This window comes from Staurois parvus, unplaced genomic scaffold, assembly GCF_062004578.1.
Source record: "Staurois parvus isolate SC_StPar_1 unplaced genomic scaffold, SC_StPar_1.0 ptg000249l, whole genome shotgun sequence".
Lineage (NCBI taxonomy): Eukaryota > Metazoa > Chordata > Amphibia > Anura > Ranidae > Staurois > Staurois parvus.
Window position 1 is genome coordinate 13,308,430 of NW_028318045.1, and position 14,898 is coordinate 13,323,327.

Below are 14,898 nucleotides of genomic sequence, written 5' to 3' on the forward strand. Positions count from 1 at the left end.
CTTTGTTCAGGCATCATCCAAAGGTCCTAAGGTCATCATCTACTTCTTGGGCTCAGAAGTGACACAATCATGAAAAACCTGGTACCTGTGCAGTTCTTATCTGTGTTCACAAATGTCTGACACATATTACCCCTGCAGCAGTATCTCATTGTGATGTGCTACAAAGTTACAATGGTATCATCTGATCATTGAGGAGAGGAGATTGAGGAAATGATTCCTCTGCCTGCAGCAGACTGGCATCATCTCATTCTGGGCAAAGTCACTAGACTGGAGATAAAGGACTGTTTTTTTAATGATTAGGGGTGGAGTTGTTTTATTATTATATTGGTGCTGGATAGTGTCATGTTAGGTATTTTTTCCTAAAGACTTTAAAAAATCTTAAGACTTTTAGTAAAGTTGCCAAAAGTTCCACTTTAAAGAAACTGTAGTCTCAGATACTATATAGTACATGCAAAAGAAGAATGTTTGAAATAAATGAACAATTCACTGTAACGAATAAACTACTTTTATTAAAGTTTTAAAACACTTAAAAAATTAAGTTTTTTCATTTTAATTTTATGTATAGCTGCTAATTCTATATGTGCATGGGTTCATTCATATTTGCTCATTAAATACCCAGAGTCAGCTTCATGCTTTGTAGTGCTACCTAATGGTTGTGCTTTACTGCTCATTCTCACAATTCAAGTCTATGAATCAAAATATTCCTTTTACGAAAACACACCCTAATCTCCCGTTAATGTTCACTGAGATCATTTCAAAATTAACCCAATACAGTTTGTTGTTTTCAATCACTTATACTTGACCAGTAGAGGAGCAGCAAGGTACAATCACTACCCAGCTTTACTAAGCAAAATCCAGAGCCATATCAACAGAGCAGCTAAGAAGAGACGGAAGAAAAGGATCCTGGAGCTCCACCTGCTGGCTGAAGGAGTAAGTATGAAATCTTCATATGGAACTTTTCTTTTGTCCCGATCATAATGAAGATCACACTTTATATATAAAATCATTATACATGTGATGAGATGAAGAAGGGCGAAACAGATAGGACTTTTCAGAATAAGTTTGGATTTGCAAATTTGAGCAATCCCCTCGTTTTAGGGCTCTCAAGGAGCTCTGAAGCTTCAATAATACAACACGCACTTTATTATTATTATTATTATTTTTATACAGGATTTATACAGCGCCAACCATTTGCTCAGCATTTTACAATGTAAAGGGAGACAATACAGCAACAATACAGTTCAATACAAGAGGGATAGGAGGGCCCTGCTCCTTGGAGCTTACAATCTTGTAGCAGAATCCTAACACCACCCTAATCATGACCAGTTCTCTTTAAGATCTATATGAAATCTTTTAAGAACGCCAGGATTTCCTCTTAGCTCCAGTTTATCTGCCTTTCAAATAATTAGATGCTATGCAAGTTTACTGTCAAATTGTTTCCTGATTAGAGCCCTCCTTTAGGATTTCATTCTTAATCTGAAACATAACAAAACCCGCTTAGCTGACACATCCCAAGCGAAATTTGCATTCTACATAACAAAAGCCTCCTTTTTTCTATAGCAAACCCTTTGTGAAAGGATAACAGGTTGATAACTTTTTAATAATAGGCCAGATAATATGTTATGAATATATTTCCATTCGTTTCCCCCATTGTGCCAGCTTCCCATCACAGGCTGATTAATTGGTACCAGGGAATTCTGGGTATTAACTTGTAAATTAGTCCGTCACTTGTGACTTCTTCTCCTCTCATCCAACTAATAACCAGACAAATGGGAATCTTTTACGGCCTCCTCTTGTAATCAGGGGCAAATCATAATTGCACGCTCTGTTGTGTTAGTTTAAAGAAGTCTGCCAAGCTATTTATATCCAATATGGCCACTTCAAAAAAGCCTATTAGAATTTTCTGAACATTAGAAAACCATGACCATCTTAAAGTGTGTGTAATGGCAGACCTCCATTTTTTTAGTTTTGCATACAGTTTGAAAGGATTAGAACCCTTGTAAAGTTTGTATTGCTGTCCAAGTCACCACTGGGCAGAGTTACTTTTCTTATGTGTCCTGGTGACCATAAACTGGTGATCACTGAGGCAGAAAGTAATGGTGAATCCAAATTTTTAGAGTTGTCACCAGAACCATCGTCCATTGGGGACACCTGTTCTGATGACAAATGTCTAAGTTGTGAATTCTCTTCATTTTGGGATTGCCTCTCATTTTCTGTTGCATCTCAAGGATAAAAAACAAAGGGAAATCTCTCCAGCACAAAATAATTTGATAGGGTTTTATCCCCTCTATTGAACCATTAAGTGGCTGTAAAGGCTGAAGGTTTTTTACCTTCATGCATTCTGCAGCCTGCACACAGTAGATAAGTAAAGACATGTTTGGTATTTTACAAAAAAAAAAAAATAACCTTTAGAATCGCTTTAAAGTAACAGTCTTAAATTGTTACTAAACCCTGGACCCTGCATTCACTATATCTGGTCTCCCACAGTACATAGAACATGGAAATGTAATTATTTTAGTAAATAAAAACTGCTAAATACCTTTTCTCATCAGCAGTATATAGCAGTCATGTGACTTCTATCAGTGTCCAGCTGAGCACTGGTTGAATCTCGTAGGAGGAGTTTTCATTCTGCTCTGACTGTCCTATGAGGCTGCACTACCCCTGACCATCTGTCTGGACAGCACTGATTGGCCCTGTGCTGATCACATGCATCCTCCCACAGAAAAAAAAAAACTCTGTAGCAATACACACTAAACTGAGTATGTGCAGAGTGACTCCTAGAGTTCTTTACTATCAACACATGGATTGGGGACAGTAGAAGAAGGGGAGGATCAGAGAAGAAACAGCCTTTTTACACAATGTAGAGAATTAACTCCTTAGGTTGCGCAGTGAGTATACAAAGCATGCTTTAGTGCATATACAGATTGATTTCACTGTTGTGGGTTTAGTGACACTTTAAGCTGGCTATGGATGGATCAAAAATTGGCCATTCCCACTCAAGAGACGTCAACCTACTCATTGGCTTCTTTCAAACATGAATATTGAGAAATTTTCATTCGATCAGGGCCAATCAGCTGCAGCGCTGATCAGTGTATTCTGGCAGAGGAGGAGTCCCTACTGTCAGAATACAATAACACACCAGGAAATGTGTTCACTTTTCTCTTTTTCTGATCAGCCTGCTGGCTGATCAAAAAAATTATGATCCAGCTATGGCCAGCTCTTGCTGAACTTTGTATTTTAACATTGGACAAAGTGGAACGGGGTTAGAATCTTTGACAGGTTTTGTCACTGACCAAGTACCCATTTTGGGGATTCCTGTGTGATTAGTGAACCAGCAATTAAAGGGGAATATTCCTACTAAGGTCATAGACAACCCCAACCTGTTAGTTTTGGATAGGGTGGAGAGGGATTAGAACACCTATTAGGCATGAATTGCTGTCTGTGCCCCTGTTAGAGAGATTCATCCTATTTGTCTTGTTTACCATTATCATTGAAATTGAAAGTAAAAGAAAATCTCAAATTTTGGGTTGTCCTCAGAAGAGTAATAGATGGAAAATCTTTCAATGGGGACACTACTTCTCATGACCTGGGGGCCCCAAAGGATTCCCTTAATTTTGCAGGGATTTCCTCTCACTTCCTGTTTTGGTTATGGGACAGGAAGTGAAGGAAAATCTCTGCAATGGGACACAGATGGCAAAAAAAAACTGTCGGTAATAATCCTCCTTTACTCTATCCAAAATGAAAACAAAAGTTTTGTCTATAGTTCTACTTTAGCATAGAAGAAAGTAATAAAAACCTGAAGGAGAGTGAACATTTTTCAACTCTTTCCAACACATGGTGTCACCATTGCTCTGTCAGGAAACATATGCTCTTCCTATTAACACAAACTCTTCTTGTTAAATCTCTTGCCTTCTATGGGGCTGTGAGCAGTGCCGAGATGAGGTCCTCTGGCGCCTGATGATGCCAGTGTGACCCCCCCAACTTCCTGAGCTCTTTCAATTTAGCACTATAAAAACATGTCATTCATTGACAGAGTTCTGTGAATGAATGAACTACAAGTCCCGACAGCATTTGCAGCTGTTGGCTTATAGTTCTCAATGAACTACCACGGCGCTGTTGAGCGCTCTGATAGTTCATTGAGTCTTCCTATCAGAATATCTGCTTGTTAGTACACTGACACTGACAGTTTGCAGGAGTCCTGCATGACAAAAGTGATCTGCTGATCACTGGTGCAATGCTTTCCAGGCTTGAAAAAAAAAAAATAGCAAATGCACTTTTTTTAATGCAAACAAAATTGGCATTTATTTATTTATTTTTTTTAAAAGTGAACTTATCATTTAAGGTTAAAAAATACTTAGGAATAACTACGAATTTTATATAGTAGATCTCATTCATAAATGCAGAGCTGGATCGGAGCTGTCAATCCTGTGATTATAGAGGGAGAACACGACTGGGTATTCTCAGCAGCACTCTTATAGCTGGGCACTGTGCTCTGTGTATGAGGAGTGCACAGAGCTCCCAATATAAAGCTGGCAGTTGCCACGCTGACTGCGGAGTGAAGTGCCGCTGGTTACACAGGGAGAGCCGTGATCATCAAGTGTAATCTGCAGGACTGTTTGACAGCTCGGTTCTGCACATTGCATGAGATGGCCAGACAAACTAGGGATAGGAGAGGCTCCCGCCATGGTGCCCAAGGCGTGTGCCTCTTCTGCCTCGGCCAGACCCTGGCTGTGAGAGCTTCTGCTGAAGTATATCATAACTGTCACTTGTAGCACTTACCACTGGAGGGGCCACTGAGAATGTACCCAGGTCTCCCACAGTTGTACAGAGGCTGCCATCCAAAAGCACAGTTCCACACACACCAACAATTCAGGCTCAGTCTAGGGGATATCTTTTTATTATATATTGCTGCATACATTTTACAGGAGAGGGCTTTAGGGTCACAGAATACTCCAAACCAATCATTAGCAACAATAGGAGGAAAAACTTCTCTCTAAACTTCAAATGGCAACTTGGAATGAAAACTTTTCTGGAGGTAGCAGGAAATGGCCAGTATACCTAGGACAGAGCAGCCCAGTCCATATAGCATCCATTGGCATTTAGTAGACATGTGCATTTTATTTTGTTTCAATTCTTTTTTTCGGGCAAAAATTTTAATTTCAGAGATTCTGATGTTTACAAATCTCCAAATGGCCAAAGTCAACGAATCCCCAAAAAGTTATAAGGAAATTAACAAGTGCATTTGTTTCATTTGGATAACGTCACATGATGCAATAGTAGTTTGGGTCCATGGGGAAATTAATTCAATTTTTGAATTTGTCGACAATTCGGTATAATGAATGGATCCAAATTTTGTTCCATTCATCATTTCAGATGCACATGATGCCAGTTGATATTGTCTAATTAGCGCACACCATTTCTCTTGGTGGATTGGACTAGTGTCTGAAAAAAAAACTCCTTCCCATTCATATCTATCTAATTCAATAATATATTGAATATATAGCATTCTTTCCGAAAAACTGCAGAAGTTTTTGACTCCACCAACGAATATACAAACTGAATTCCGAAAATGAATTGCTTCAACATAATGAATATGACAAAACAAAATTCTTCAATGAACGGATGCATATGAAATGAAATGAAAATTTCCGGCATGCACATGTCTAGCATTTATGTCAGGAATCAAGGAATGACCAGAAAGGTGCGGACTGACACAGGGAAACGCAGGTCTCAGGTATAGTATTATACAGGTATTATTAGCCACCCAGATATATATAAACGCACAGTAAACAAACTAACCTTCCACTAATCTTAGGAGGTGCAGGAACACAGGCGTAGTCAGGGCTGGAGAGGTGGAATGGTCAGGCCGGCCGTAGGGTTCTGTAACGACTGCCTGGTGGTACCTCTAGCGGTCCTCAGGGCAGGATTCCCCAGGGCGCGGAGTCTAAGTCCCAGTCTGCTATTCACCAGGGCCCCTGATGGTGGGGATGGACTTGGAGCAGACAGGAACCAGGTCGCGGCCCCTGAGTACACCTGCTAGTGATAGAGGGATCCGCCAGAGGTATGTGCAGGTACGGCTGGATCCGTGCAGGATGGATGGATGGCAGAGTAGTTAGCGTGGTCAGACGGGCCAAGTCAGCAACGTGCGGGCAGCAAGGCATCAAAGGAGCAGGCAGAGAATGGTCAAGGTCACAAGCCGGGTTCAGCAACTCACGGACAGCACAGTACAGAGGATCAGGCAGAAGAATAGTCAGGGATGAGCCAGTAGTCAGAGCAGGAGACGGTCAACAGGAATCAGGATCAGCCAGGGTCGGCAACAAGGTATCTTCTCACAGGAACTAGGAACAGGATACAGGGGCACATGGGGAGACATACACCAAGGCAAAGAGCACAGGCCTGGTCATGCCTTATATACACCTTTCTGTAATCAGCCCCAGGTTTGGCTGATTGTGAGCTTCTGGCTGCTAAGAGCACCCGCTGGTCAGCTCTGGTACTGCAGCCCACACGGCAGGAGAGTCCCACCACCAGTGCTGAGAGCACCCGCTGGTCAGCTCTGGTACTGCAGCCCACACGGCAGGAGAGTCCCACCACCAGTGCTGAGAGCACCCGCTGGTCATCTCTGGTACTGCAGCCCACACGGCAGGAGAGTCCCACCACCAATGCTGAATCCATTCCTGACAATTTAGTTCTCTTCTGGCATTTGCACAACTTTCAGTTCACAGCAATGTCTTTGCTCAGTGTCCCAGGAGCTGTCTGCCACCCAGCATCCTCAGGTAGATCCTCAGTGAGGGAGATATTGAGATCCTTCTCCAGAACAGGACTTCAAAACAGTGCCCTCCAATAACATCCATTAGCAATCTGTTTCAGGCTTTCAGCCCAGCTCCTGCTGAGGCCTTGACTGCAGTTTCTTGTCTCAGAAGCAACTAGCTCCAAGAGAGCTGGAACCCTCCTTTGAGAGGAGAGAACACTATGGAAAGGCCTCCCAAGCATCTAACACCTCCCCAGCCACCTTCTGGATACCTCCTTCCAGGGATTGGCCGAGGTGTGATAAATATGCATACTGGTCATTTGAATCTCCCAGCCATGTATTCTGGAAACTTCTTCCAGAAGCAGGTAGGAGGAATCAATCACTCAACTTAAGAAAGACCTGAACTGACAAGAGCAATAGATCACCACTCCACTCAGTACAGTGAAGCCAAGAACTAGATTTAGCCTAGCAGCCAAACTATAGGAAGGCGCTACACACTCTTTCCTACTTCCATCCTCATTTCAGCAGCAACATCAGAAACCCTATTGTCAGCTGATGTGCAATTTTAGATGGTCTGTTTGTGTTTCAAGTGTGAAACTGGATACAGTTGACTTATGAATTATTCTTTATATTTGCATATGTATAGTATCAACCATTTATATGCAAATTCAATGGGGCATGAAACCACTCTGTATATAAATTAGGGTCAGATTTTCCTTTTTTTCAGCCACCTACTGTAAAACCACTTTTGGGTACATCTGTTATGGGGTGTAGAGCCTGTTTATTCCTGGTCTTTTAAAAAGCTGAGTTTTTGCCAAAAATAACAGGATAAAAATGAACAGCCCATAAGAGCTCATTCGCATCGACTGTACACTAAATGCACTCTTTTAGTTTGATGGCATCTGTGCTTTATGCACAGTGTGCTGAGGCGAGGGGTGGTGGGATGTGTCTTTAAAAATGAATATATATTTTTTGCAAAAAATATACTTTAATAATTAAAAAAAACCACAATATATACCCCAATTTTTTGTAAAATATGAAAGATGATGTTATGGCGAGTAAATAAATACCCAACATGTCATGCTTTAAAATTGCGCACGCTAGTGGAATGGCGTCAAACTACGGGACTTAAAAATCTCCATGAGTGACGTTTTCAAAATTTCTACAGGTTACCAGTGTAATGTTACAGAGGTCTAGTGCTAGAATTATTGCTCTTTCTCTGACATTCGTGGCCATACCTCACATGTGTGGTTTGAACACTGTTTACATATGTGGACGTGGCCTATGTACAGTTGTGTTCAAAATAATAGCAGTCAGACATCACTAACCTGAGCAATTACTGTTTTGGTAGAAATTATATTTCTACATGGCAAATAATTTACTAGCAGGTGTAGTAGAGTAATAGAAATCCAACAGACCCAACAGTCATGACATGCATGCTGCTGATTCCGTGTAATTGAATCACTAATTGAAAGGGGCATGTTCAAAATAATAGCAGTGTGGAGTTCTATTAGTGAGGTCATTCATTCTTTGAAAAACAGGTGGCAATTATTGCCCTTATTTAAGGAAGGAAGGCAGCAAATGTTGTACATGCTGGTTACAGTGGATTTCTCTCTGAAATTCTGAGGAAAATGGGTCATTCCAGACATTGTTTAGAAAAACAGCGTATCTTGATTAAAAAATTGATTGGAGAGGGGAAAATATATAAAGTAGTGCAGAAAATGATAGGCTGCTCAGCTGAAATGATCGCAAATGCTTTAAAATGGCAACCAAAACCTGAAAGACGTGGAAGAAAGCGAAAAACTACAAATCAAATGGATAGAAGAATAGCCAAAATGACAAGGACTCAGCCAACAATCAGCTCCAGGAAGATCAAAGAAGGTCTAAAGTTACCTGTGAGTACTGTTACAATTAGAAGATGCCTATGTGAAGCCAAGCTATCTGCAAGAAGCCCCCGCAAAGTCGCACTGTTGAAAAAAAGACATGTGCTGAAGAGGTTACAATTTGCCAAAGAGCACATTGACTGGCCTAAAAAGAAATGGCGCAACATTTTGTGGACTGATGAAAGTAAGATTGTTCTTTTTGGGTCCAGTGGCCAGAGACAGTTTGTCAGACGACCCCCAAACACTGAATTCAAGCCACAGTACACTGTGAAGACAGTGAAGCATGGTTGCACAAGCATCATGATATGGGGATGTTTCTCATACTACAGTGTTGGGCCTATTTATCGCATACCAGGAATCATGGATCAGTTTGAATACATCAGAATACTTGAAGAGGTCATGCTGCCTTATGCTGAAGAGGAAATGCCCTTGAAATGGGTGTTCCAACAAGACAACGACCCCAAACACACCAGTAAACATGCAACATCTTGGTTCCAGACCAACAAGATTGATGTTATGGAGTGGCCAGCCCAATCCCCGGATCCTAATCCAATAGAAAACTTGTGGGGTGACATCAAAAATGCAGTTTCTGAGGCAAAACCAAGAAATAGAGAAGAACTGTGGAATGTAGTCCAATCATCCTGGGCTGGAATACCTGTTCACAGGTGCCAGAAGTTGGTTGACTCCATGCAACACAGATGTACGGCAGTTCTCAGAAACAGTGCTTATACAACTAAATATTCATTAAGTGATTCAAAGGAAAGCAAAATCTTCAAACATTTTTCAGTTTATATAGTGAATGTTTGAGTTTGTAAAGAATACAAACACTGCTATTTTTTTTCTCAGGTAAGGCTGCAGCAATCGGGCAGCAGCGGCAAGCGGGCGGTGGCAGCAGTGGACGGCGGCACCAAGGGGTGGCAGTGGTGAGGGTCTGGAGTTATTTTCGGCACCTGTATCGGTGCTTATATTTATATCGGTCAGCGGCCAATAGGCCACCGAAATTTTGATGCACCCTAATTTAAAGTGTCAGTTCATGCATGCCTCTGTATTTATGTACATCATACCGTCTTCAGTTCCTGAAGTTTGGGGTCATTTTCCGCATTGGGCTGAAGGCGCTTCCTGGCTTCACCTGCAAACAGGAAATATGTAAAATAGGAACAGGAGATACATCCCACCCTCCAATAACATGCTGGTAGGTTATTTGGTTCTTGTCTAGATTGGCCCTAGTATGTGTATGAATGTGAGTTAGGGTCCTTAGATTGTACACTCCTTAACGACAGTTACATAGTTACATGTACATGTTTAGCTCTCACTGTGAAGAAACATTTCCGTGTTTGGAGATTAAATTTCTTTTCCTCCAGATGTAAAGAGTGCCCCCTTGTTCTCTGTGATGACCTCAGGGTGAATAGCTCTACATCGAGTTCACTCTGAACCACTGATGTACTGTATTTACACAGGTTGATCATATCCCCCCTTAATCTCCTCTTCTCAAGAGGGAATAAATTCAGTTCCTCTAATTTTTCCTCATAGCTGATCTCCTCCATGCCTTGTATCTATTTAGTTGCCCTTCTCTGTACTTTCTCCAGTTCCCCAATGTTCTTTTTGTGAATTGGTGCCCAAAACTGAACTGCATATTCCAGATGAGGTCTTACTAATGATTTGTACCGGGGTAATATGATATCTCTCTCTCTGGAGTCTATACCTCTTTTAATACAAGAGAGGATTTTGCTCGCTTTAGAAACTGCAGCTTGGCATTGCATGCCATTATTAAGCTTGTGATCTACCAGAACTCCCAGATCCTTCTCCACCATTGATTCCCTCAGTTGTACCCCCCCCTAGTATGTATGATGCATGCATATTCTTAGCCCCCAAGTGCAGAACCTTACATTTATCAACATTAAACCTCATTTTCCACATAGTTGCCCAATTAAACAGTGCATTGAGGTCGGCTTGTGAGTTGAAGACACCCTGTAAGGACGTTATTCCACTGCACAGCTTGGTGTCATCTGCAGAGACTGAAATGGGATTTATAATCCCAGACCCTATATTGTTTATATATATATTAAAAAGGAAGGGTCCCAACACTGAACCCTGGGGTACACCACTAACAACCCTAAACTATTCAGAGTATGAATCATTAACCACTACTCTCTGAATACGATCTTTTAGCCAGTTTTCTATCCATTTACATACGGATTTTTCCAAGCCTGTAGACTTTACCTTACACATTAGCCGTGTGTGGGGAACTGTGTCAAACGCTTTTGCAAAATCCAAGTATACCACGTCCACCGCCACCCCCTGACTAATGTGAATGTATAATATATATGTAAAGCGCTGCGTAAATTGATGGTGCTATATAAGCACCTGAAATAAACTCAATGTAGATGCCAGCATTGTATGTATGTGTTTAAAGAGTTATGCATGCCATATATGGGTCGAATTCCAAACAAAATTTCTTTAGAAAATCGGAAATTTCATGCATTTTGTAATCCAATGGTGCAACCATTGATTTTGAAATTTGACCAACTAAGCCTTTAATTTCATCTTATGTTGCTACAGAAAAAAAATTTGTGGCCAAGAATTTTCTTTTCGTTTACAGCTCATGCTCATTTCTTTTTCGATTACATTTCTCGCACGATTCTCCCATCATTAATTAGAAACTCATTCATTTTTCAAAAAATTTCCACCATGCCCGATCACTTAAATTCAATGGTTGCTCAATCGTCCATTGATGTGACCCACTAATGATGCAAAATTCGAATGAAAATTCTTAGAAAAGATTTTCGAAAGAAATTTCTTTCGGAATCTGACCCATGTATGGCCAGCATAAGTGTACTTGTAACTCACTTAACCTCTTTGCGGCAAGAGTACGCAGATATGCAGCCTTTCTGTGGGTGGGTTTAGATGCAGAAAGGCAGCATATTTGCATGGCACACGCCCCCGGCACAATTACCAGCATCTAATGGAAAGCAAGTAGAGATCGGAAGCTTTCCAATCATGTGACCGCTGTGACAGCCAATCACGATGGTTACATGATCATAAACCCCATCCCACCTCTCGGCATCAGAAACCTCTTAAAGGGCCAGCGTTAAGACGTTAACCTGGTCATACAATAATCAAGATTTGGCCATTTCAGCAGGAACTGGCCAAATTTCGGTCATTGTGTGGCTGTTCCAGCTCGTTTAATCAACTTCTGCCAAAGCGGCATGCTTGGCTCAATAGAAAAAAACTAACTAACAGTGTATAGCCAGCTTTATCCCTATGGTCCCTGATTTGCTTTTATAGAACTATTGGAGGAATAGATCAGGGCCCATGAATGATAGATGCATTGTAAACCCATTTACATCTTAATTTTAATTTTTTTTCTGACAGGCGTAAAAAAAAAGGGTGAGAAAAAGAGAAAACTTTTTTTTTAGCTTCAGAAGTTCAGCTCTGTAACAATTGACATAACATTACCTTGAGTTTCTGTGTTAAATATCATCTGCGAATCACCAGACTGTGCAAACAGGTCCATTTGCTCTGCAGGAGAAATTAAAAACAAGACCCATAAATAGGGACATTTGTCACAGGGCATCATGGTTATTCCAGATACTCTAAAGGAAATGTAGCACTAACCCTGCAGGGGCCACTGATATTAACTGGTTCTTTCCCAAACAGTACAGAGGCTGCCAGCCACCCGAACAACAGCCCATTCTCCCAGGCTAGGAGTTGGCTTTTTGTAATTTATTGCTTGTAGAACTTGTATGAGGAGAGGGGCTAGAGCATGGAATACTTCAAAATGATTAGAAAATAGCAGTTAGAGGGCAATTCTCTCTTTGAAGCAGAATTCCGGGGAAAACATTTTTTTGCCCATGCAGTGGGGCTGTGCCAGTACTACACAGGTTGAATGCTTGTCTCGGTCTAGGGGAGAGAAACTCGCCTGATCCACAGATCTTGCCCGCACAAGATCGGTTCTGTAGACCCTTGCCCCCACCCCCTGCCGCAGTCTTCTAAATGGACTGTTCCTGACATCAGCTCACTGCACACTCCATAGGCAGGAACAGTCCACCGCTTGACCATGGGTGAGTAGTTTTCCATAGGATTGGCGGGTCAGGTGAGTATGAGCTTACTCTCCCCTTCTTTTCTCCATCTACACCTCCTCCCTCGGCAAACTGATACACTCCCACGGCTTCAACTATCACCTCTACGCCGATGACATGCAAATTTACCTCTCCACCCCTCGCCTCACCCCTTCAGTCTCCGCCCATATCACCCACCTACTGAACGACATATCAGACTGGATGTCGCTCCACTTCCTCAAATTGTACCTTTCCAAAACCGAGCTCCTGATTTTCCCTCCAGCCCGCCCCCCCCCCCTCCATCATGACCAACAATGCCACCATCAGTCCCACCCCACAAGCCAAAGTCCTAGGTGTCACTCTAGACTCAAACCTCATGTCCAATCGTTGGCAAAATCATGCAGGCTCCACCTCCGCAACATCTCCAAAATACGTACGTTCCTAACCCCAGACACTACTAAACAACTCGTTCACTCCCTTATTATCTCACGTCTGGACTACTGCAACTCCCTTCTCACTGGCCTACCTTATCACAGACTATCCCCACTTCAGTCTATACTGAACTCAGCGGCCAGACTCATCCACCTTACCAACCGCTCCGTATTCGCCACCCCCCTCTGTCATTCCCTCCACTGGCTCCCGATTGCCCAACGCATTAAATTCAAACTACTAACACAGACATACAAAGCCATTCATAACGCTGCCCCAAACTACATCACCGACCTGATACCCAAATACCACCCAACCCGTACTCTTCGCTCCTCACAAGACCTCCTACTTTCTAGCTCCCTGGTCTCCACCTCCCACGCCCGACTGCAGGACTTCTCCAGGACTTCCTCCATCCTCTGGAACTCACTACCTCAATCCATCAGACTGTCACCTACCCTCCTCACCTTTAGGCACACCCTGAAAACCCATCTCTTCAGGGAAGCCTACCCCGCCCTCACCTAACAGCCGATCTCCTCCACTCCTCCTACCACTCCATCCCCTACAGCCACTTCCTCCTGTACCACTATCCCCTCCCTCCTAGATTGTAAGCTCGAAAGAGCAGGTCCCTTGACCCCCTCATGTTTTGTTTTGTTACTGTATTGTCTCATGTTCTGTCCCCCACTATAATGTACAGCGCTGCGCAAACCTTTTAGCACTATATAAATACTGTATAATAATAATAATACTCCTCACCCCTAGAAAAAATGAGCAGCTGATCCATGCAGTGGGCGCACGGCCCCTGCATGGTAAAAAAATATATATATATTTGGACCGGAGTTCTGCTTTAAGTGAATGTGAATATTGAACAGTCTATTCCCTCACAGCTGGGGACCATGAGGAGACTTTCTGACAGGCTAAGACATCATGGCTGAGGACCATGAGGCAACTTCTGAACCATACCAGAAGAACACCTTTCTTTAAGCTCACACTCTGAGATTCTGGACAGGAGAATGACCAGTATTCTGAGACCCTATGAGAGCTGTCTCAGTCCAAAGCTTCCACTGGCGCTTACATCGCAAAAGCACAGAGTCACTAGGAATCAAATCAGGGTCACTACTCAAAAGTTTCCAGAAGAGCTGTCTCTTTCGAGCTTCCTCCAGACACCACCCAGTGAAGGGAGACAATCCTTTTTCTATGCCAAATTCCTTGTGGTGAAATCTTATAGCCATCTCCAGGTCATGTCCAAATCCTCGCCTTGCCACAGCTGAGACCCCAAAAATCAGCAAAATCAGTCCACAGGTTGCCTGCACCAGTATGGAACTCTCTTCCAGGGAAGAGAACAACCTCTCTAGGGCTCCAGACTATTTTCAGCTTCCCCGTTACCATCTGGGCACACCTCCCCAGGGATTGGCTAGTCCCTGAACTCTAGAAACAAATTCTAGAGACAGGAGGAAACAATTAAACTCCCAGCCTGTAAAACCTTGAATAGACCAAAACAAACCAGCACTGCTTCCTTGATTACAGACGCCAAAAAATGAAATATACCTAACATCATATGCTAGGAGGGTGCTACATAAACATCACAAGAAATAATACTGTTCACAAAGTGAATGGCTTCATTGTCCTTCATTAGAGTACTGAATTTACTGAGTAATAAGACTAAATACATACATGTCATAAACTACATAAAGGGAGCTGTTTTACCTGACAAAGAATTTGAATTTCTGTCCATCCAGACCTCAGATTTACACAGTACAGCCCTGTCTGGCAGGGTAACAGA

At 42.3% G+C, this 14,898-nt stretch overlaps 1 protein-coding gene across 1 annotated transcript in view; it reads right to left on the reverse strand.

Moving 5' to 3' along the window:
• Positions 1-14,898, reverse strand: part of PARVG (parvin gamma) — a 65,077-nt gene that overhangs the window by 48,186 nt on the left and 1,993 nt on the right. Inside the window, exons 2-3 of the mRNA XM_089680794.1 lie at positions 12,088-12,150; positions 9,696-9,760 (exon numbers count right to left, since the gene is read on the reverse strand). Of these exons, the coding sequence (XP_089536920.1) occupies positions 9,696-9,760; positions 12,088-12,145 (123 nt within the window). The 5' untranslated portion in view covers positions 12,146-12,150. The remainder of the gene's footprint in view (positions 1-9,695; positions 9,761-12,087; positions 12,151-14,898) is intronic.